The sequence below is a fragment of the Melanostigma gelatinosum genome (assembly GCF_949748355.1).
Source record: "Melanostigma gelatinosum genome assembly, chromosome: 13".
Lineage (NCBI taxonomy): Eukaryota > Metazoa > Chordata > Actinopteri > Perciformes > Zoarcidae > Melanostigma > Melanostigma gelatinosum.
This window is the reverse complement of record NC_136646.1, coordinates 1,264,071-1,288,893: the sequence shown is the minus strand read 5'-3', so window position 1 is coordinate 1,288,893 and position 24,823 is coordinate 1,264,071. Positions and strand designations below refer to the sequence as shown.

Here is a 24,823-nt window from a genome sequence, read left to right as displayed (position 1 = left end):
CCTATAAATGCCAACGTCTGGCCCTGATGTACGGAGTATAGTTTTGGAGTTTCCCCGTTGGCCGTTGCTCTTTTAAAATAAATAGGGGGGGACCCTCCTCCATAGAGTGCCGCAGGGATGACGTCATTTTGTAGAGCAAAGTTAGCTTAGCAGTGGTTCTCTTGACCAAAGACAGCCTACATGATTTTCCCATCCACGTTTAGTCTCATTTACCCACATGTTAGCAACCGGCTTAAGACACCTAAAAGCCTCAAAATTCACGAGAAGGGTATCTGCTGATGTATTTTATATTGTAGAACAAAGCGTAAACTATCATAAGCTTGTGTTAACCACAGACCTTATTTCAGGCATCCTACCAAAAACACATCAAAACAACCATTGACTTTGAGACGACTGAACAGGAAGTGCAAAAATGCTGAATCATTTCTGTGTTTTAGTCCCGCCCGTTTGCTCAGTGCTCCAATCAATTTCCCCATTTCCTGTTGTACTTCGATATGCTACGTCTGCTCAAAGGTAGCATTACTATGGAACTGAAGTTTTATTATACGCGCTCACTGTGTATGTAGACACATCTTAAGTTGGCTAATGTTAGCGAAATGCTAGCTAACTAGCTAATGTAGGGCTAAAGCTAAGTTGATCTGTTAATGTGAGATTCAGACATGTTAGCTTCCTCTGATCTCTGTGGTAACGTGAGAGATTATTAAGATGAATTATCGTTAGCCAGAAAAGATCACGCTAACGTTCCTTTGCTAATATTATCTCTACCTGCCGTGCCAACGTAACTTTAGTATTTGTCATTTATTTGGATATACACAAAGTCTGACACCCCAGCAGAAGTTACCTGTGTGTGTGTGTGTGTGTGTGTGTGTGTGTGTGTGTGTGTGTGTGTGTCCCTCCATCACATACTGTAGTCCTAACCAATGTTCCCTCTAATTTTTCATGTGTCTGGGCATACACACAAGCTCCCTGAGCACACTGAGGACCACTGTGAGCAACATCAGATGTGCACGCTGTGGCCACACACCAGTATCACACCTGTTCAAAACCTTGGATCATAGCAAGTTACATGGCTTATTAAAATAATCAAATTACAGCAGCAATTTTCACTAGTTTACTTTTAATATAAGTGATTTGACAAACTTTAAAGGAAAAAGACAAAAATCTTGTTGTTCATGAGATGTGTAGTATGTTTTATGTGAGAGTCCTGCTTGGCCATGGGAAGAGTCTTGCTTTGGCCTGTGTGAGGGTCCTGTTCTGGAAGAAATGATACATATACACCTTTCAGACATAACATTTTGTTCACATTAAAACATTCACATTTTGCACAATGACGTGTGCTGTAGCTTGTGATACAGTGTAAATTCCTGTAACTCTGTCTGTAAAATATGTAATTACTCAGTTTTTTATTATCATTTCTACTACCCATAAATTATCTAATAGTAACATAATTTAATGATTAATATCCATAAGTAAAAAATCTTAATAAATGTCACTAGAATATGCACAAATCTGACTTAAATGTTACCTTATTTTTCACGTCTGTCCTTCTCACTTCTCCAATGGTTGTACACTTTGTCCAGGTTGATGGCTTCGTCTGCTTCTTGCTTTGACTTTATGCGCATCAGCTGGTCCAAATGTGCCACTTCAAGACGATTTCTGGATGCTGTTTTGATTTAATTTTTTGTTTTTTCTGCTGAATGTGACGCTTGAGGTAGTCCAACTTCCATTCAGTCCACATTTTTCCCTCGGAAAACTCATTTGCTACTTTAGCTTCGCTGCATGTTTTGCAGAGTAGACCCTTCTCACTCGAAAAAGAAAACATCTCACCCAGTTTCACCGCTTGTTCTTCTATTTGAACATACTCCGACAGCCATTCCATCTTAAAAGAACCACATTTCTTTTTTCCAATGGCTTGGTGAGTGGATGTGTCGCTGCCCGTTCGTTTCGCCATGATAAGGGGTTAGCATTTGCGTCTCGTAACTCCGCCGCACTGTTGTTAGCTAGCTAACCTGCACGGCGCGAATGGGCAGGGCAATAGTGTCAATGCTATGATTGGCTGCGTAGCGTAAGTGAACCGAATCGTATCATTGGCTGGACACCTGTCACTCACTGAGTTACGTTGCAAAATAGTACAGAAAACAAAATTATTATTATTATTATTGGTTTAATTGATTAGATAAGATTAGGACTAATATTAGATATTAATTAATACGTTTATGTTGAATTTTATTTTATGCGCTGCATAGATTTTCTTGTGCGCTGAGACAGTGCGCGATTGCTCAAGCGCGCAGCTTAGAGGGAACATTGGTCCTAACTGTTGTCTTATTGATGCTACATTCTGATACACAGAAATTGAATGCACCCGGCTAAACGACATTGACTAGCATCACCAGGCACAATTGAAAATGTAAATTAGTTCCACGTGTAGCTAGTACGTTGTACTGGAAGGTGGATTTACAACACTGCAGACCAGCCAATGAGAGAGAACCTTCACCACCTCGACACGGCACTTCCTGCACAAACCTGCTGTTTTTAAATAGCCAAGCATCAACAGCGACCGCAATATGTTTTGTATTCACTGGACCCAGATCTTGGGGGTGGGTGCACAGTGGAAAACGAATAGAGAAGAGCTGAGAACAGAGCTGTACCGTGGAGACGCGGCATTAGTCTGATACGGGATTGACAAACGATGGTAGTGTTCACACATGAGACAACACACTGGCTGCGCAGTACGTTAGGGGTTAAGTTCCGGTGGTGGAAAAGTTTTCAAAGGAGTTTGAGGGGCTGAACATCGCTGACCCAGCTGCTGCTTCAGCTTGTGAAGCTTTATTCACAGTTCTGCTCAGTTACTGTACATTACCAGGATCCTCTATTTCTGAAGTCAGTGAATTGAGTCTGACTTGCTGCCAGTCAGACATGTCCTTCACACCAGTCCTGGGCTTGTACCATGTGGAAACATGTGGAATCCTCTGGAATCCTCCCCCTTTACAAACTCAGATTGTGTGGGACACAGAGAAACAGACAGCAGCAGTACTTTTTTGTCCAACAAACTCTTATTATACCATTATATCATTTCCACTTCTCTAAATCATACTTCCTCTAACCTTGCATCTCGTTCACGTAACCCATGTGCTGTGCAGTGAAGTGAATCAGCCTGCATGTGACAGTCTAAACTTTCTTTTTTTTTTTTTTTCTTAACAGTTAACGTGACTTGCTGTATCTTTCTAAATTCTTCAATCTCATTCGAATACATATGTGGGTGTGAGTGGTGTTTGTCTAGTTTCTAATGTGTGTATTAAATGTACACGTTTGTCATCTAAAGAATCTAAAGTTAACTCACCCTCTGTGTTGTATTTGTGTGCGGGTCGTTGGTCCAGCTCTGGTCTCACTCCGGTCCCTGCTGCACCCCCCCTGATGGCTGATTGTCGAGCCCTCCCACCACTCCTTGTTCATGGAGCGTGAGCATCTGTTCCTCAATGTTCAAGCTGCCACATGTATGGCACACAAAGTCTTCAGTTGGTGTGTCTTTCAGCTTCCTCTCATGCCCTGATACATTATCAGTTGGGCATGCTTGCATCTGTGCTGACGAAACTTCTCTGTTGTCCGTTGGAGAACTGATCCTCATGTTCAGCATGCTGCATGTCACACAACTCTCTTGTGTGATGTTCTCCAGGCTTATGGATGGCGGAAAGCCTTCTTACAAAGTTCAGTCAGGGCTGTCACCGCATGTTTATACGCTACGGCCAGTTTTCACCATTGTCGTATGCACTCACTGCAGGTTTGAATGCCGCAGATATTTTCTGTAGTTGTGAGCATTGACATGGTACCTGTAGATTTTGACGAGTCTCGTTCGTCTTCTTCATCCTCGACGTGTTGAGTGGTGGGTGTCGTTCAAGTTGTTTGTGGCTGGGGAGCATACAGCAGGAAGCGGAATCCCCAGATCAAGACCAAGGACTAAAAATTAACAAAACAAACAAAACAAAACAGCTGCCGAAAGTTCAGCAGCAAATGTTAGACAACGTTGTCTCATGTAGAGATACAATTCTTAGATCTCTGTGTTTCTGTGTGTGTGTGTGTGTGGGTGTGTCTCACCCCTGCATTCCTCTTGGACATCAACTTATTTGTATCTGCTTCACCTTTTTCTCTGCTCCAAGCACGTTTTGAGTTAATCAAATTTTAATCGTAGGCTAAAACTGCCTCTTTCAGGGAATCCCAATTTTGTTCATTCTTCCAATTATTTGGCAGTCTGATTGTCCTTGTCCCACATTCATTTATTATCGGAGGTAAGACCTTGGCATCGGGCTGCTCAGACTCATTCTATGACTTTTATCATTCCCAAATGTTTCACTTTTATTTCTAAGTCTTTGACTCGGTCTTTCTTCGTACATTTAATCTGTTTCAATTTACCTTCTAAATCCCCTCTTAACATTTTGAGCTTAGCGGCGCTCAATGAGCCGTTTTCAGGAAAACCAAACTCCTTTGACCAGTACGTGAGGTATTCTAAACACCCGTTTCCATATTTCTGTTGCATCATATCAATTATTGGGCCCGAGGGCTCTGCGCTTTTGCTACTTTTTCCACCCATCTTTCAGGCGTGGATACGTTAACGTTACCTTTACAATACAGTCGTCACCATACAGCGTATGTTTATTCTATCGAAGGAAAACATTTTGCAAAAAACCTCGTTTGAAACTCACGCTATGTTGAAAAATCACGAATACCTTATTTCAAATTTATTTGAAACTCACGCTATGTTGGAAAATCACGAATACCTTATTTCAAATGTTATTTGAAGTTCACGTTAGTTATTTATCACGATTTTTATTCTATCAGTATAGAATTCACGTATTTGATCATTTTAACCACGGTCTTACAACAAACCAATTGTAGTCAAGCGATCTGTGTCTACGATCACCGTATAACACAATCCTGTCTTCTACTGAAAAGCGTGCAAATAGTGATATGCCAGAAAATGAAAAAGGGAGTTTACATGAACCACATTCGTAAAACGAAACCACGAACGTCAAAAATAATTGTTACCCAAATAATAAAAACAATGTATAAAATGACTACTTGACCATTCATCTGTGTCTATTAAATCATATGACCTTAGTATAATTTTACCATTACTTTTACAATTGGAATTTTAACATTCTTACCCGTTTGTAGAAATGAATTATTTTTCGTTGGATTCGCGTGCCGTCAATCAGAAACTCCCTCGGGTCTGCCGGTTCTTTCTCTCTCTTGTCTAATGAGGTATAAGACAGGAAACTTCAGTTCTGGATTCCTGGGAGAGGCCTTCTCCTCCGATCAGTCCCTCTGGAGCTCTGATAGACAGTCAGCGAATCCTGCCGACAACGCCAAATTGTTGTGGAATATTTCTATGAATAGTCGGGAGAAGAGTGTCAAAGTGTTATCAAATCAATGTCAAATGAAACAGAGTCTGGATGAACGATCAAAGTTGTAATAGTCAATTTATTTGCTTGCAAGCAAAGAGAACACAGTCTCACAGATACATCACCGTCATCTGCAAGAGGTGCTCTGACGACACATTCAAATGCATGGACATTTATACTCAGCTAGAATGCTGTTATCTTGGTTCGCAAACAAGAATAAACAGAAGAAGGAAACCAGTCAAGGCAGATGTTTTTCTTTGAAGCATAGTGTCCTGTCTACGATACCCTGAAGGCACTTTATGGCCTGTTTACAAATCCCTGTGTTATCAGTTTGCCCCACAATAAACCATGGATACACCCAGTCAGATGCGTCCTTTGATGTCACTGTGACCTGGTCAAAGAGTTAAGTCACAGTATTGCAGAGACGGAATAAACCTGTGAACCATCACACATCATATATGCCTGCAGAGGGTCATGCCCTTCAGCTGATGCCCATCAAGGGAAATACCGCAATCATGACCCCTGTGTGTGTCCCCGTCTTTAAAGACAGAAACAATGCACAGGAACAAACAGATAACAAGATAAACAAGGTTTAGTGCCTGAACTTCTAAAACTTACATTCTTTAACCCTAAAGCAGTAGACTGACATATTTTCCCATAACAGTTTCCTTCTTGGTGGGACTGCAACAAGGCGGGGCCAGCCCTATAAATGCCAAAGTCTGGCCCTGATGTACGGAGTATAGTTTTGGAGTTTCCCCATTGGCCGTTGCTCTTTTAAAATAAATAGGGGGGGACCCTCCTCCATAGAGTGCCGCAGGGATGACGCCATTTTGTAGAGCAATCCCACAAGTTAGCTTAGCAGTGGTTCTCTTGACCAAAGACAGCCTACATGATTTTCCCATCCACGTTTAGTCTTATTTACCCACATGTTAGCAACCGGCTTAAGACACCTAAAAGCCTCAAAATTCACGAGAAGGGTATCTGCTGATGTATTTTATATTGTAGAACAAAGCGTAAACTATCATAAGCTTGTGTTAACCACAGACCTTATTTCAGGCATCCTACCAAAAACACATCAAAACAACCATTGACTTTGAGACGACTGAACAGGAAGTGCAAAAATGCTGAATCATTTCTGTGTTTTAGTCCCGCCCGTTTGCTCAGTGCTCCAATCAATTTCCCCATTTCCTGTTGTACTTCGATATGCTACGTCTGCTCAAAGGTAGCATTACTATGGAACTGAAGTTTTATTATACGCGCTCACTGTGTATGTAGACACATCTTAAGTTGGCTAATGTTAGCGAAATGCTAGCTAACTAGCTAATGTAGGGCTAAAGCTAAGTTGATCTGTTAATGTGAGATTCAGACATGTTAGCTTCCTCTGATCTCTGTGGTAACGTGAGAGAGATTATTAAGATGAATTATCGTTAGCCAGAAAAGCTCACGCTAACGTTCCTTTGCTAATATTATCTCTACCTGCCGTGCCAACGTAACTTTAGTATTTGTCATTTACTTGGATATACACAAAGTCTGACACCCCAGCAGAAGTTACCTGTGTGTGTGTGTGTGTGTGTGTGTGTCCCTCCATAACATACTGTAGTCCTAACTGTTGTCTTATTGATGCTACATTCTGATACACAGAAATTGAATGCACCCGGCTAAACGACATTGACTAGCATCACCAGGCACAATTGAAAATGTAAATTAGTTCCACGTGTAGCTAGTACGTAGGGCTGGGCGATAAATCGATTTAATCGATTAATTCGAATGTGTGCTTTAAGGCGATGTGTTTTATTGAAAATCGAGAAAATCGCCCCCACCCCTCCCCCCGTTGGGTTCCCGTAGTAGAGTGTGCGCGCATTGTTTACAAACGAAAACAATGGCGGCTAGCAGTGAAGCTCTCGTTCTTAAGAGAGGCAAGAATGTGTCTTCGGTGGTCTGGAAATGGTTCGGGTTCGTGTCATCTGACACAGAACAAACAGCACCACGATGTAAGGTCTGTCTAAAAGCTATTGCTACAAAATCAAGCAGCACAACAAATTTAATGCAGCACGGAGAAGTTTAATGCAGGGAGAAGTGTTGTTGCCCTGAGGAGGGAGCAGGACCGCGGGAGCACAAGCGCCGCCGCCGCCGCCGCCGCCGCCGCCGCCACCTCACAACAACAACCCAGCATTTTGGAGACATTCACCAACTGTACTCCGCATGAGAAGAAGAGTGCCCGGTGGAAAGCCATCACGGATGCAGTCGCGATGTATATCGCAAAAGATATGGTGCCCATATACACCGTGGAAAAGCCGGGGTTTATTCACCTTCTCAAAGCTTTGGACCCCAGGTACGTGCTACCAAGCCGTAAACATTTTTCTGACGTTGCCTTGCCTCGGCTGTACACGCCAAAGGATCTCTGCGGAGCTGGAGGGGATGTCATTCTACTCCGCAACAACTGACCTGTGGTCCAGCAGGTTGACCCAGACACCGATCCACTTGACTGGTGGAAGCGTCACCAACGTAACTTTCCAAGGCTAAGTACTTTAGCAAAGAAATACCTCTCTGTGCCAGCTACAAGTGCCCCCTCTGAGAGTCTTTTCAGTGTGTGGGGGGGCATTGTTACATGCCACCGTGCATGCCTGAAGCCAGAGGTAGTAGACAGGCTTGTCTTCCTGGCAAAAAATATTTAGAAAAAACATGCACTACTGTTTAATACTGTTGGTTATGTTGTGAATGCACTTGATTTTGTTTACATGCACTTATTTACTGTGCAAAATATGTTATGTTGATGTTAGAACAGATGTTGCACTTTTGAAAATGTGAATGTTAAAGGGTCACATACATTTTATTTCATGCTGTGTTTGTATCAGTGTATTCAGTTAGAAAAGCTTACTGTAAAAAGTTACATTTGCACAGTTGTTTACAATGGAAGGCTACTATTTAATGCCATTTAATGTTATGTTTAATTAAATTGTATATTTAAATGATTCAGGGAAACAAAAGAGTGACCAAATACTTTTTGTATACTACAGGCACCTTTCTACAATGTTCAGGTTTTGTTTGCACTTTATTTTTATCAACCTACGAGGGAAAATCATCACAAAATGAAATAAAAAATTGTTTTCAACAGCTTCTGTCATCTGCAAATTTTTTTGGGAAAAAAATCGATTTAAATCGTGAATCGGATTTTTTGTAAAAGAATCAGAGTTTTTTTTTTAGGCCATATCGCCCAGCCCTAGTATATATATATGTATACGTATTTATTCATGGCCTTTCACAGTATTTACATAGCACCTGCTTTTTAATAAAAAGAGACAAAGAAAACTCACTTTTTACAACATGGGACCTTTAATGTCTTTCTGTGCAGAAGTCAACCTTCCATCGTCCCCAGACACTGAAGTACAACAAAGGCTATGCTCTGGCCCCTCGCCCCACTGTGGGTATTGGACAGGACCCTCTTTTATCTGAACAGTTGCTTCAGCAGGAGATCAGTAATTTGTCTATTGAGACGCCAGACATTACTTATGGCTCCTCTGACCAGAGCACAGTCAAAGTCTTCATCCCAGCTCACGTGGCCCTTGACAAAAAGGTACAATAATATTATCTATTCATTCATTTTATTTGGATTGTTGTTGCTGTCCAATAAACCATCCAATTAATTGCTTGTTTGTTTGTTTTGTACCACCCTCTTGTCTTGTAGGTGCTGCGCTACAATGCATACTTTCAGGAAAATATCCATTATTCCCCTGAAGAGGAGTGCTGGGTGCGTCCCGTGGTCATTAACTACTACCTCGAGGATGACTGCATGTCCATCTTTGAGCCCATAGTGGAGAATTCTGGATTATCTCAGGGAAAACGGCTCAAACGCCAGCGGCTGCCCAAGAATGAACGTGGAGAGCATTACCAATGGAAAGACCTCAATATTGGCATGGACTTGGAGGTGTACGGGGTCAAGTACCACATCACACAGTGTGACACTTTTACAATGGTACAACATTCACTTATAGGAAAGCTCTTGAAGTGTGTCATGCATATTCGTTATCTTCTATGCATGTCTTACAAAACAATATGTTCATGTATGTATATATATGCTGTGTCTCATTCATCACATGTAGGACTTCATGGAAAGTGAGGGCATTGTTTTAAACGAGCCTGAGCCAATCCCTGTGGATCCCTACAGCAAACGTGGCAAAAACCCTCAGCCTGCCTTCACAAAAGCCTCTGGATTTGACAACTTGCACAAGTTTCTGACCATGGATTGTATGGTAAAGGAAATTTGTGAAGTTTGCGTTTCTTCTAGTTAGGATCGGGCCAATATATACAGTAATAGTGAAGCCAATTTTAAGTTAATTTAACCTTACAGTATAAATCATCTACAAAAGCAAAGTAAAACTCAGGATAAGTTTTGTACTAAACCACTGACATTTTTCAAATATAAGTGATGTTTTGAAGTGATCTTGCATCGTTAACCGGGTGTTTGTACCGTGACATTTTGCATTTGACTTTCTAATTCTAATCCAGGCTTTTAACCTCTTCTTGGTCAGGTGCTGCGTTTCTTTGCTCTGTGGGAGGATACGGATAATCTGTTCGGGGAGACCAGGCCTGTTACCATCCAGTATTACCTTGTGGATGACACGGTGGAGATCAATGAGGTCTACGTACGCAACTGTGGACGATTACCCTTCCCTGTCCTGATGCGCAGACTGAAGTTGCCCAAGACAAGGAAACCGCCTGGTAAAATGCAACGTTGTGATTCTGTCACGTTCAGCTTTGTATATAATTGGATCTGACGCGGTGCTTTGGTTCAGGAGCCTCTTTGTATCCAGTCACGTCATCAGAGCGAATGACCCTAGAAAGTGTCTCTCATCTTAAAACCAGCATCACATGAACACAATTTACATCAAACTGCTCTTAATTGACTTTTGGTTATATATATTGTTGTCAAATATTGTTTGCAGTGCAGAAAAAAAACCCACAATTGTATTTTTTTTAAAAGAGACAACGTAAAAAGATTTCTAAGCGAATTAACAGCAATGACGATACTCGTATTTCCATCCAGAGCTCTTTCCCAGCTGTGTGCTGGAGGTTTCAGCAGCGGAGGTAGACGAGTACTACTCCCCCAAAGACTTCCAGGTGGGAGAAAGGATAGAGCTGCTGAGCCGTCGCTTCCTGCTGTATGACTGCGACGGCTTCACTAAAGAGTATTACCAAAAGAATCACCCTGACCTGGAGATGAAACCCTTAGAGCAGGCATGTCAAACTCAGTTTGGCTCGGGGGCCGGATCCAGACTTTCTGTTCTCAGGTGGGCCGGATCAGTAAAAGAATGTCAACTCCAAATATTTAGCTTTGTTTTTCAGTACTATGCTTTATCATTCAGCCTACATTTGTAGCCCACCCTACATATTATAATCACGGATGACAAGGGATCTTTTCTAAGCACAACACATTTATTCACAAACAATGGAGAAAAAAATGATTTTCATGTTTGGCTGTGAATGTGTTAACAACTGGTTTATTTGACAGTTGAGTGAATGCAGTTTTACACCTGAACCAACTCACCACACTAAACAACCTCAAGTGGGAGCTATGAAAAAAATATTTTTGCCTTATGTCATACTGCTTTGAAATAAATAAAATACAAAATAAAAGTTATAGCAGTGCATGGGCAATAAGATTACATCAGATCAAACTAGTAGGCTCTGAAGATGAGAATATACTGCACATTAGATTATGCAACAGGGATATAATTACATCCAGTGTAATGGTAGGGAAAACATAGAAACAAGTCTTTTGAGAGCTTTTTGCTCTGCTGCCTGCACTTCCCAACAACAACAGCAGCAGCAGCAGCAGAGAGTTAGTTCAGGACCTTGGAGTCTGCACCAGCCACCTGAGAGCTGTTTATCATGACACTTCAAAGCAGACTTTTAAGTGGCACAAGATATTGATAAAACGTATCCAATCCCACAGACCCAAATTTATCCTTCATAGCAGAATCGCACTGCAAGTCAATAAGCTCGAGTTGAATGTCAGCTGGCATATCAGAAGGCTTCACTGTAAATGGCGAGCGAAAAAAGCCAAGTTTGTTCTCAAGTTCACTGAATGCCTGAAACCTCTGCTCAAACTCTCGCAGCAAATCTGTTATGTTGTCTTTATATTTATCCAAATCATTATCGTGACGGTCCGGTGCCTTCGGACGCACAGCTGTGAGACAAGAGAAATGCGCGGTGTCGCCGTTGGATAGCTGCGTCTCCCACAGTGACAGTTTCATCTTGAACGCACTTATGCTGTCGTAATATTGAGTGACAACCCTGTTACGGCCCTGCAATGTAGTGTTAAGTGTGTTGTGTAATATCAACCATAAACGCAAGATCCTGCACCCATTCCTTGCATTTAAGTTCCTTTACTGGGCGTCCCTTCTTCTCCATAAATTGTCCTATTTCCCCTCGCAGCTCAAAGAAGCGCTTGAGTACTGCACCTCTGCTTAACCACCGCACCTCAGTGTGGTATGGGAGGCCAGCATGAATGTCATTATCACTGAGAAATGTGTCAAACTGATGGTGATTTAGACCACGCGCTCTGATGAAATTGACAGTTTTCACAACCACACTCATAACATGGTCCATTTTCAGTGTTTTGCAACATAACGCCTCCTGATGCAAAATGCAGTGAAATGCCCAAAACTCTTGTCCTCCATTTGACTGTACTTTGTCACGGAATTTTGTGGCAACACCTGCCTTTCTCCCGACCATTGATGGCGCACCGTCGGTAGCCAGGCTCACGGCACGGGACCAGTCCGCTCCCACCTTGTCCAGCGCTCCAACGAGAGCGCTGAAAATGTCATCTGCTGTTGTGGTGTCATTCATGGGCACCAATTCAAGCAGCTCCTCGGTGATGGTCAAAGTTTCATCAACACCTCTAATGAATATGGCCAGTTGAGCAATATCTGTGACATCGGTGCTCTCATCTATTGCAATTGAAAATGCGATAAATGACTTGATTTTCTCTTTCAGTTGGCTGCTCAAGTCACTTGAGAGAGCTGTCACCCGATCTGCGACAGTGTTCCTCGTTAGACTGATATTGGCAAAGGCAGGTCGCTTTTCAGGGCACACGACTTCTGCAGCCTTCAGCATGCATGTTTTTACAAACTCCCCATCAGAAAACGGCTTGGATGCCTGCACCAGCTCGTTGGCAATAATGTAGCTGGCTCTTACAGCCCCATCAGAGATATCGCGGCTGCGCGTAAAAGTAGACTGCTGTTTCTTCAGACCAGCGACCAATTTGTTTATCTCGTCTTTCCTTATTTGTCCTTTCAAGTGGTCATACTTTTCTTTATGAAGAGTCTCATAGTGGCGCTTAATATTAAACTCTTTGAACACTGCAATAGGCTGATTACATACCAGGCACACCGGTGTTGCATTCACTTCTGTGAATAAGTAATTCTCAGTCCATTTTTCCTGGAAAACTCTGCACTCCGTGTCCACTTTTCTTTTTTTTGACAGTGCCATTTTGGGAAGGGTGTGTTGACAAGTGTGTTAGTGGTGAATGGTGAAGCAAGATTGCCGGTTAGTTTTTACCTGGACACATCAGGGGGCGGTGCCGCATGCTGGACGTGAGCTCCTTTACATTTGCTGCCCTCTAGTGGCCGGGGGGAGCATTTGATTTGTATTTATTATTTTAAAAAATCACAACTTTTGATAGAAATGAGCTAGAGACTCGCTTTTTTTTTGACATTCTCAGAAATTTATGCCGGGCCGGATTAAATCATCCAACGGGCCGGGTCCGGCCCGCGGGCCGTATGTTTGACATGCCTGCCTTAGAGGTACCAAAAAAAACTGACCTGCTTCAGGAGAAGAAGACGGTAAGAACCGGAAATGTATTTTTCATCTGAAACTCTATCATCTCTATTGCCTGAGGATAGGTGACTTTTTGTCGCGATAGATGATGATGTTTTGTCCTTCATTACCCTCATCTGTCCATGTTTACATGTTTATTCATTGTACATTTATTGTACATATTGACCAGCTAAATATTGAACTTATTTTTGAATATGTGTGTGTTTTACTGTTGTGTACTGATGTGTCTGTAGCTGCTGTGACGTTTTATTATCTATTCTGTCCACCTCTATATCTCACACTGTCTACAGCCCAGCGCTGTGTTGAACAGTAGGCTGGCTCCCATAAGAATTGGCCTTCGAGTGTAGTATTCTTGAACGGGTGTTGAAAATATTTGATATGCTACAATTTGTATTTCTATTATGAATCCATCTACAGGAGGCTCCTCCCTATAATGCTTTTGGTTCACAAGAAGAATGTGCTAAAGACTTCAGGCGCCAGAAGCCGGGTATGCGGAAAGCAAATAACCAGCCGACCAAAGAGGTAAAACATCAGACCAGCCATTTAAAATAACACACCCCTCTAGAATCTTCACTTTAAAAACAAAATGTGACGCACACAACAATTGATGTCCATTCTCTATCAGTTGATTATGTAGCAGAGCCATCTTCATGATGTCATGGAAGGTTGGATTGCCTCAAGAGTTCACTCCACAAGACCAAGTGAAAGCCTTTGCAGAATGTTTAACATAATAAACAAAACGATTGCCTGATATCAGACAGAATTGTCATTTTGTCACACTCTTGCTCTTTCCATTCTCAGTCTGACATTGCCTCCACACTCACACGCTTACATTCGACAGGCGATGTGTTGCCATGTCCTCAGACTTTGTTCTGGTGTTTTAAGAGTGAAGCGAAGTAAATAGTTCCTAAAATATTCAATTCATGCCATTAAAAAAAAAAAAATGCCCATCAATCGCTAGTATTTGCTTATTCCGACTCAGAACTTCAAGAGAAGCCTACCAGAGGGGAGAGTTGGTAGAACCAGTGGGGAGAACTGGTTCGACCTTGAGGCCAAAGTGAATTATAACGTTACCATGATGTGTTCACGTGTGATCTCGTAAAATGTAGTTTCCATTGACAATCCAGTTGTTTGAAGGAGATTTTTTACATTAATATTAAATAGATATTAAAAGGGGAATCATGACCTGTTTACAAAACCTCTGAACAGCTTATAATACATCATTCAAACTACTAATGACAAGGTTTGTTTTAATCAATAAAAAACACAATCTTTTATTTCATTGTATATATATATACATACGTATATATATATATATATGTGTATGTATGTATGTATGTATGTATGTATGTATGTATGTATGTATGTATGTATGTATGTATGTATATATATATATATATATGTATATATTAGGGCTGGGCGATAAATCGATTTAATCGATTAATTCGAATGTGTGCTTTAAGGCGATGTGTTTTATTGAAAATCGAGAAAATCGCCCCCACCCCTCCCCCCGTTGGGTTCCCGTAGTAGAGTGCTTCACAGCTAGCAGTGAAGCTCTCGTTCTTAAGAGAGGCAAGAATGTGTCTTCGGTGGTCTGGAAATGGTTCGGGTTCGTGTCATCTGACACAGAACAAACAGCACCACGATGTAAGGTCTGTCTAAAAGCTATTGCTACAAAATCAAGCAGCACAACAAATTTAATGCAGCACGGAGAAGTTTAATGCAGGGAGAAGTGTTGTTGCCCTGAGGAGGGAGCAGGACCGCGGGAGCACAAGCGCCGCCGCCGCCGCCGCCGCCACCTCACAACAACAACCCAGCATTTTGGAGACATTCACCAACTGTACTCCGCATGAGAAGAACAGTGCCCGGTGGAAAGCCATCACGGATGCAGTCACGATGTATATCGCAAAAGATATGGTGCCCATATACACCGTGGAAAAGCCGGGGTTTATTCACCTTCTCAAAGCTTTGGACCCCAGGTACGTGCTACCAAGCCGTAAACATTTTTCTGACGTTGCCTTGCCTCGGCTGTACAATAGTACACGCCAAAGGATCTCTGCGGAGCTGGAGGGGATGTCATTCTACTCCGCAACAACTGACCTGTGGTCCAGCAGGTTGACCCAGACACCGATCCACTTGACTGGTGGAAGCGTCACCAACGTAACTTTCCAAGGCTAAGTACTTTAGCAAAGAAATACCTCTCTGTGCCAGCTACAAGTGCCCCCTCTGAGAGTCTTTTCAGTGTGTGGGGGGGCATTGTTACATGCCACCGTGCATGCCTGAAGCCAGAGGTAGTAGACAGGCTTGTCTTCCTGGCAAAAAATATTTAGAAAAAACATGCACTACTGTTTAATACTGTTGGTTATGTTGTGAATGTACTTGATTTTGTTTACATGCACTTATTTACTGTGCAAAATATGTTATGTTAGAACAGATGTTGCACTTTTGAAAATGTGAATGTTAAAGGGTCACATACATTTTATTTCATGCTGTGTTTGTATCAGTGTATTCAGTTAGAAAAGCTTACTGTAAAAAGTTACATTTGCACAGTTGTTTACAATAGAAGGCTACTATTTAATGCCATTTAATGTTATGTTTAATTAAATTGTATATTTAAATGATTCAGGGAAACAAAAGAGTGACCAAATACTTTTTGTATACTACAGGCACCTTTCTACAATGTTCAGGTTTTGTTTGCACTTTATTTTTATCAACCTACGAGGGAAAATCATCACAAAATAAAATAAAAAAATTGTTTTCAACAGCTTCTGTCATCTGCAAATTTTTTTGGGGGAAAAAAATCGATTTAAATCGTGAATCGGATTTTTTGTAAAAAAATCAGAGATTTTTTTTTTAGGCCATATCGCCCAGCCCTACTAGTACGTTGTACTGGAAGGTGGATTTACAACACTGCAGACCAGCCAATGAGAGAGAACCTTCACCACCTCGACACGGCACTTCCTGCACAAACCTGCTGTTTTTAAATTGCCAAGCATCAACAGCGACCGCAATATGTTTTGTATTCACTGGACCCAGATCTTGGGGGTGGGTGCGCAGTGGAAAACAAATAGAGAAGAGCTGAGAACAGAGCTGTACCGTGGAGACGCGGCATTAGTCTGATACGGGATTGACAAACGATGGTAGTGTTCACACATCAGACAACACAGTGGCTGCGCAGTACGTTAGGGGTTAAGTTCCGGTGGTGGAAAAGTTTTCAAAGGAGTTTGAGGGGCTGAACATCGCTGACCCAGCTGCTGCTTCAGCTTGTGAAGCTTTATTCACAGTTCTGCTCACCGTCAAGTGCACAGCAGCATAGCAAGGCGGATGGATATTTCTCATGTTTGTTGTCACTTCCTGCACCGACAATAAAACATTCCGGAGCCACATGGACGACAGATAGTCAATCACATTTGTAAAAAAGTAATCGGCATTTAGTGGCATGAATGTTTTCCAGATGCATGTTTTCCACACCAGGTGATCGGAGCTGTCTCTCCACAGATCAACAGTTTTTCGGAGCTGGAGGTGGCGTCCGTGCAGAGTGTGTCGTCGCTGAGCTCCCACAGCTACGGCCTCATCGTCATCTTTATCACCGGCCTGGCTCTAGGGAGCTTCATCACCTGGAGACTGACCAGATGGCACTGAGGCTCGCATTCTCTCTCACACACACTCTCACACTCCTCTTTTGATCTTTCATATAAAGGCCGACAAGAATGCAAATGGTATTTCATCTTCTGACAGGTACTTTACCTGACACGCAATAAAATAATATAAGTTAAATGCTGAGCAGCAAATCATTTCAACGCAGGTGTGACATATGATCCATTAATGTGGGTGTGACTGGGTATCTGACAGTACTTTGTTTCAAGCAGCAGTGTGTAGCAGGTTTAAATTGCATTTCGATCGGTTATGGAAACTGGGCTTGTATATGGTTGTGTGTGTGTGTATGTGTGTGTGTGTGTGTGTGTGTGTGAGAAAGATGCCAGTGATCTTTTTCCGTCTTTCTGTCTGTCTCTGTTCATTCATTATTAATTCCTCAACAGTGTCCCGCCCTACTCCCTGCTCATTTATTATGGCTGCGCAGTAGAAACGCACTGGTAGGGGCATCCTGTGCTAGGTGCACGTCTCAGGTGATGTAACATGCACTCTGGCGGCCATCTTGTAGATCCACAGCTCTCGACGACATCGGCTGTGAACAACTTAACAGTCTCAGCATGAAATCCACAAGAAAGGAATGGAAAAGATAAGAAATAACTGATATTGTGTAGCTTTAATTGACAATGTTACCGCAATACCTGACAGCGAACACAAGAGGGAGCTCCTCTGCACCGCACACATATGAGCTGGACACAGCAGCATATTACTGCCACCAATATCAAGTTATTTTCATAATAACAAGAATATTTTCTTGTATTAACGTACGCCTTTTCTCATTATGATAAATACGTTAACACTGTGAAACACCATACAGGAATTCACTGACATTAACTTATATCAGACCAAACGCCACAAAACTGCCCCAGGAGGAGAGCCGAGATGGAAGCTAAGCTAACCCAGCTAGGACCAGAGGCCGTTCCACTACCCAGCCTACTGCTGGCTGTCTGGTGTTCGGTCGCAGAACAATAAGATGGATGAAAGCAGCGGGAGATCAGTGACTGTTGAGCCCACATCTTCACAGGGACCTGGATCCATCGTCCATCCCGGATCAAGCTGCACTCAGGTGGACATCAGGACAGAGCTCAGGACTCTGGTGGGACGAGAGGAGGTGGGCTCTGTGTTTACACCATCATGCTTGGTGCTCACACAGTCAAAGTTGAGGGACAATGTTTTCCTCAGGTTGGATTTTTAATGTTAAGATGTCGGTCATATTAGACTTGTTTTTGTTGCTGCTGTTCACAGGAATGTACAGCTACGTCCGTTTTGTTTGTCATGTGTTTGTCACATGGCATCAGTCGATTTGAGAACTTAGGAGTTCTTCTGATGTGAATCTTTTGCCTTCGAATGACATGCTGAGTTTTCACTTTACTCATGAAATGATGTTCCAAGAGAAACATCAGCATGTCAGCATATCTCCCCGCAGGGTTCACACACCAAATCCAACGCGGTCGAACCCTGAATGAATGCTCACCAGTGGCCGCCCTCCATCTGCCGGTTACTGTGATAACTTACTGTAATTTCATCACTGAAAAGAATCATTACTGCAAGGTCACTGGAGCAGCCTCGTGCTGTCTTTCTACCAGCGTTGGTGCATAGGGGCCTCCAGCTGCAGGTCCAGGTTCACCTCATTTACTTTACATTTTCAAGGCAGAAGGGGAATTTAACAATTTTATGTTTTACCTTCTTAAAATGTTTTATAGTGTGATAACATACTCATTTCTTTTTTTTAAAATATATTTCTCATTATTTCAACACATCACTTAATACAAGCACTACTTATTAATACAATTAAAAGAAGTTCCAGTCAATGCTTTAACATGTAGCCTGCCATGGCCTGATAGATGGACAATGACCTGGATGTGTTGGTTCAACACCTGGATGTGTTGGTTCAACAGCTGGATGTGTTGGTTCCTGTTCCTATATGGAGCCTGTTAGAGCGGCAGTTTATAAAAAATAACTTTTTGTCATCATTGCTCAAACTGTCACTCTATCCTGGCAGTAGAGACAGATAACCTGTGGAACAATCTGCTTCCTCTGCCTCTTTTCAGTGCCACTAATGACATAACAAGATCCCGACGTTGGTTGGTTAGTTTTGGCTCCACTGTTTCCAGCAGGGCGGCCGGGTCACAGACGTTCTCACTGCCTGAAGTTTAAATATAATCCAGTATCTCCTCAATCCCTGTTTGACTCTGCAGCATGTGTGAGACTGATGGAGAGCCGAGGATATGCTGCTGGGTTATTTTATGTACTGCCAAAATAAATAAATAAATAAAAGAAGGAAGAAATGTCATTATGCAAATAAGTTGTGTTCTGGGTTGGTGGGCTTGGGTTTGAGTTTGTGGTGAGCAGGCTGACACAAGGGGAAGTGGGCCTGAGGCCATTCAGACACACAGCATTGAATTATGGATGATTCTGTCGAAGAGAAATGCGTGTTTACTCTGTTAGTATTATAATTATGTATTGTGCTTACATGTAGCTTAGCAAAGGGCCCCCCTTGGTTACTGTTGCTATGCCTATCAAATGTTAGGTTTGGACAGTTGGCTCGCTCCGCGCATAGCGCTCAGAGGTTTACTTCGACAGAACATCACTTTCTATGTGTGTTTGTTGTAATTACACACGCATCATATGAGTCGTGTTTAATCACCGGATACAGTTTTTAAAGGAGCGTTTATCCGACAGTGAAGGAAAGGAGGCGGAGTTTCTGAGGGAAGAAGAGTTCACTTAACGTTAACTTTAGTATACTACTCTCGTTTGATCGGTGCCCAGCAAAGCAACCCTCGATCACTGTTCTCCACCATCAACCGCCTACTCCGCCCCATTGACACCCCCATCCCTCTGGTGCTCCCGATCTCTGCTCCAAATTCCTCGACTTCTTCCAGGCGAAAGTCGACTCCATCCACCAGCAGCTCCTGACACCAGCCCCTCCCCCTCCACCCGCACTTCAGCCACCTGGCAACGCCCCCTCAGCGCCGCACCTCTCCCTTTGTGACCTCTCCTCCTTCTCCCCTGTGGATGCTCCCCAAGTGGCCAAGTTGGTCAGCTCGGCCAAGATGTCCACCTGCTCCCTGGACCCCATGCCTACAGCCCTGGTCAAGGACTGCCTACCCACCCTCTGCCCCTACATGGTGGACATCATCAATGCTTCTTTGGCATCTGGTATTGTCCCTACCAGCTTCAAAACTGCCTCAGTCACCCCCATCCTCAAAAAGCCTGGCCTGGACATTGATGACCTCCACAACCACCGGCCGATCTCCAACCTTCCCTTCCTCAGTAAGACTCTGGAAAGAGTAGTCGCCGGCCAACTCCATCTCCACATGTCCAAACATGAGCTCTATGAGCCCCTCCAATCCGGCTTCAGACTCCAACACAGCACGGAGACCGCCCTCATTAAGATCATCAACGATCTCCTCATTGCTGCTGACTCTGGCCGCCTCAGCATCCTCATCCTCCTGGACCTCTCTGCAGCATTTGACACTGTCTCCCATACCATCCTCCTCAACCGCCTATCTGACCTTCTAGGGGTCACTGGCACCGCCCTCTCCTGGTTTACATCCTACCTCCATAACAGGGAACAGTTTGTTTCCATCAACGGCTCTATTTCCCCCCTAGCCCCAGTCAATCATGGCGTGCCCCAAGGCTCTGTGCTTGGCCCCCTCCTCTTCACCATCTACATGCTCCCCCTCGGCAAGATCATCCGCCATCACGGACTGAACTTCCACTGCTATGCTGATGATACTCAAATCTATCTCAGTACTACTCCATCCTCCCAGCTCCCCCCTCAGTCCCTTGTCAACTGCCTGTATGAAATAAAAACCTGGATGTCATCAAATCTCCTCAAACTCAACACCAAGAAGACAGAGCTCATGGTTGTGGCACCCAAGGCGCTGCTCCGGAAGGTTGGTGACTTCATCCTCGAGGTTGACGGCTGCTCCATCTCCCCATCTCCTGAAGTCCGCAACCTGGGTGTCATCCTGGACTCCACCCTATCCTTCAAGTCCCACATCAAGTCCGTCACCAAAACTGCCTTTTTCCATCTCAGGAACATTGCCAGACTCCGACCGTCACTCTCGGAGTCTGTTGCTGAAACCCTGGTCCATGCGTTTGTCACCTCCCGCTTGGACTACTGCAATGGTGTCCTGTTCGGGGTACCCAACAAAACCCTGGACAGGCTCCAGTATGTACAAAACTCTGCTGCCAGGGTTCTCACGCACACAAAGCCCTGGCAGCACATCACCCCCACCCTCATCAACCTCCACTGGCTCCCGGTCAAGTCCCGCATCTCATACAAGATCCTCCTCCTCACCTACAAGTCCCTCCATGCCCATGCCCCCCAGTACCTATCGGACCTCCTCCGCCCACATGCCCCTCCCCGGAACCTGCGGTCTTCAGACTCTGGCCTGCTTACCACCGCCCGCACCAAACTGCGAACCTTCGGGGACAGAGCTTTCAGTGTGGCAGCCCCCACCCTCTGGAACTCTCTCCCTGCGGTGATTCGCAACATCTCCACTCTGGACGCCTTCAAAAGGGCCCTCAAGTCCCATCTGTTCGCCAAGGCTTTCGGCCCCTAGTTTACTTGTTTTGTTTTTCTGACTGTTTGTCTAAACTGTTTTGTTACTCTTGTAAAGCGGCCTTGGGTCCCCTGAAAGGCGCTATATAAATTAAAGTTATTATTATTATTATTATTTAGAAGTGTTTCTAGTTGGTTGCCATGGCGTGTGAAGGTAGCGGCATGTCAGGTAAGCTCAACGCACACTTAAATACTTCCATTCGAGTTAAAGTGCATATTCCTATTTATCATGGCTGTATTTGTGTACATCGCCTGGCTGTATCCCGCACAGTGACACCATTGTGAACATGTAGGTGGAGGCAGGGCCGGACTGGCGGAAAAAAGTGGCCCGGGAGTTACTGTCAGACCGGCCTGGTTCCTCTGGCACTTCAGGGGAATCCTAACCATCTCCGGGATCAATCCCGGCTCCTTCCCCGGCCACTCCACCACAGCGCGCAGAGGAGTCCCAGACCACCATCAAAGCCTGGGCCGCTGGCCCTCCCCCGCCTACCAACTCTACACTCGCCACAGTGCCACCGACATGCGCAACGGGCAGGCGGCACTGCTCCCGTAGGCAGGCTTTTGGGGGTGTGCAAGGCCCGGGAGCCGCAGTGGACCCTCAAACTAGCCTTTCCCCAAACCGCTTCGCTCAGGCTACCCTCCACCAACCATCCCTAACACTCTCCAGCCGGCCAAATCGCCGAGGTGGGGCCCTAAGCTAGTGAATTGGAGATAAACCTTAGCTGAATTTCAGGAGCAGGGCCACACCTCCACGGGGCCACTCCCGGCCACACCCTACAAATACCCACGGCCACCATAGCTCAGCCTGCTACGCCTTTCGCACCCCACCCTCCCGCCCCTCTTTAAAACTACTCGCGGAAGGCCACCTGCCTCCACAGCCACTACTGTCCCACATGGACTGGGGGGGTGTGCAAGGCCCGGGAGCCGCAGTGGACCCTCAAACTAGCCTTTCCCCAAACCGCTTCGCTCAGGCTACCCTCCACCAACCATCCCTAAAACTCTCCAGCCGGCCAAATCGCCGAGGTGGGGCCCTAAGCTAGTGAATGTGTGTTTGTTGTAATTACACACGCATCATATGAGTCGTGTTTAATCACCGGATACAGTTTTTAAAGGAGCGTTTATCCGACAGTGAAGGAAAGGAGGCGGAGTTTCTGAGGGAAGAAGAGTTCACTTAACGTTAACTTTAGAAGTGTTACTAGTTGGTTGCCATGGCGTGTGAAGGGAGCGGCATGTCAGGTAAGCTCAACGCACACTTAAAGACGTCCATTCGAGTTAAACTGCATATTCCTATTTATCATGGCTGTATTTGTGTACATCGCCTGGCTGTATCCCGCACAGTGACACCATTGTGAACATTTAGATGGGGGCAGGGCCGGACTGGCGGAAAAAAGTGGCCCGGGAGTTACTGTCAGACCGGCCCACTCAATACACGGCGCGTTGCCCACTCAATGCATCGCACGTATCGACCAGTCAGTGGCCTACTTGGAAAAATAACATACACTTAACATTATTTTGGATGATTACAAAGAAATTACATCATACATGTTTTTTTTTATAACATTTGGATCCACCAATTTGCCCAGATGGACACATTGAATAAAATGACACTGGCTATTGTAACAATCCAAGGTAGGTATCGTTTGCTAGATGAATATGGTTATACGCAGTGGTAGCTGGTGCACATGTTCTAGGTAGGGCTGTTTTCTATTTCCCTTTAATAACTTGAGGGTTACCGTAATAATTCCCTTTAACAGGAAACCAGTGGCGGCTGGTCAATACAGGGGCATGGCCCCACCATGAGCCACGCAAAAACAAAAAAAAAAATTATAATAATCATAAATTATATAAATTGTCAATATTTGTGTTTTTGAACTATGGAATGTACCCAGTAATGTGTGTAAAGTATGATATCTGCGCAAAATATATGCCTTTCCTGCTCGTGCTCTCTGCCTGTGTGCTCTCTGCTCGTGCTCTCTGTCTGTGTGCACGACACTCTGAGAACGCGCAGCTTGAGGGGCCTAATCGTTTTGGCCCAAAAGTTTTGTGTTTCTGCTGTCCATCAGATGGTGGAGGCTCACCTCCCTCAGTCAATGAGGGACATCCTGAAGTGGACCGTGGAGTTTTTCAGGAACACTCTGCTGGGCTGGATTGTGGATCATGGAGGATGGGTATGTTGGGCCTTCATTTCTTCCATGTGCTTACTCTCAGAGCACTTTCCTCTCTACCATGTTGGTTCTGTGGTTCTGCGGAACGCAGCGACACTGCGACCTTTGTTCAGTTAGCCTCTCTGTATGAGATGATACAGCTGTATAGATGAAGCTCTCTGCGTTTCCTTCTTGGTGGGACTGCAACAAGGCGGGGCCAGCCCTATAAATGCCAACGTCTGGCCCTGATGTACGGACTATAGTTTTTGGAGTTTCCCCGTTGGCCGTTGCTCTTTTAAAATAAATAGGGGGGGACCCTCCTCCATAGAGTGCCGCAGGGATGACGTCATTTTGTAGAGCAATCCCACAAGTTAGCTTAGCAGTGGTTCTCTTGACCAAAGACAGCGTACATGATTTTCCCATCCACGTTTAGTCTCATTTACCCACATGTTAGCAACCGGCTTAAGCCACCTAAAAGCCTCAAAATTCACGAGAAGGGTATCTGCTGATGTATTTTATATTGTAGAACAACGTGTAAACTATCATAAGCTTGTGTTAACCACAGACCTTATTTCAGGCATCCTACCAAAAACACATCAAAACAACCATTGACTTTGAGACGACTGAACAGGAAGTGCAAAAATGCTGAATCATTTCTGTGTTTTAGTCCCGCCCGTTTGCTCAGTGCTCCAATCAATTTCCCCATTTCCTGTTGTACTTCGATATGCTACGTCTGCTCAAAGGTAGCATTACTATGGAACTGAAGTTTTATTATACGCGCTCACTGTGTATGTAGACACATCTTAAGTTGGCTAATGTTAGCGAAATGCTAGCTAACTAGCTAATGTAGGGCTAAAGCTAAGTTGATCTGTTAATGTGAGATTCAGACATGTTAGCTTCCTCTGATCTCTGTGGTAACGTGAGAGAGATTATTAAGATGAATTATCGTTAGCCAGAAAAGATCACGCTAACGTTCCTTTGCTAATATTATCTCTACCTGCCGTGCCAACGTAACTTTAGTATTTGTCATTTACTTGGATATACACAAAGTCTGACACCCCAGCAGAAGTTACCTGTGTGTGTGTGTGTGTGTCCCTCCATCACATACTGTAGTCCTAACTGTTGTCTTATTGATGCTACATTCTGATACACAGAAATTGAATGCACCCGGCTAAACGACATTGACTAGCATCACCAGGCACAATTGAAAATGTAAATTAGTT

The 24,823-nt window shown here is 44.0% G+C and overlaps 2 protein-coding genes across 2 annotated transcripts in view; both read left to right on the top strand.

Annotated features, from left to right (window-relative positions):
• LOC306787313 (apoptosis regulator BAX-like) overlaps positions 1–24,823 on the top strand; it is a gene marked incomplete at both ends in the record, with an annotated part of 127,157 nt that overhangs the window by 22,900 nt on the left and 79,434 nt on the right. The gene's annotated exons all lie outside the window — the stretch shown is intronic.
• Positions 6,216–24,823, top strand: part of LOC306787300 (EF-hand domain-containing protein 1-like) — a gene marked incomplete at both ends in the record, with an annotated part of 58,742 nt that continues 40,134 nt past the window's right edge. Inside the window, 6 exons of the mRNA XM_079282415.1 lie at positions 6,216–6,245; positions 8,749–8,970; positions 9,082–9,369; positions 9,497–9,646; positions 9,926–10,115; positions 10,441–10,684. Of these exons, the coding sequence (XP_079138541.1) occupies positions 6,216–6,245; positions 8,749–8,970; positions 9,082–9,369; positions 9,497–9,646; positions 9,926–10,115; positions 10,441–10,684 (1,124 nt within the window). The remainder of the gene's footprint in view (positions 6,246–8,748; positions 8,971–9,081; positions 9,370–9,496; positions 9,647–9,925; positions 10,116–10,440; positions 10,685–24,823) is intronic.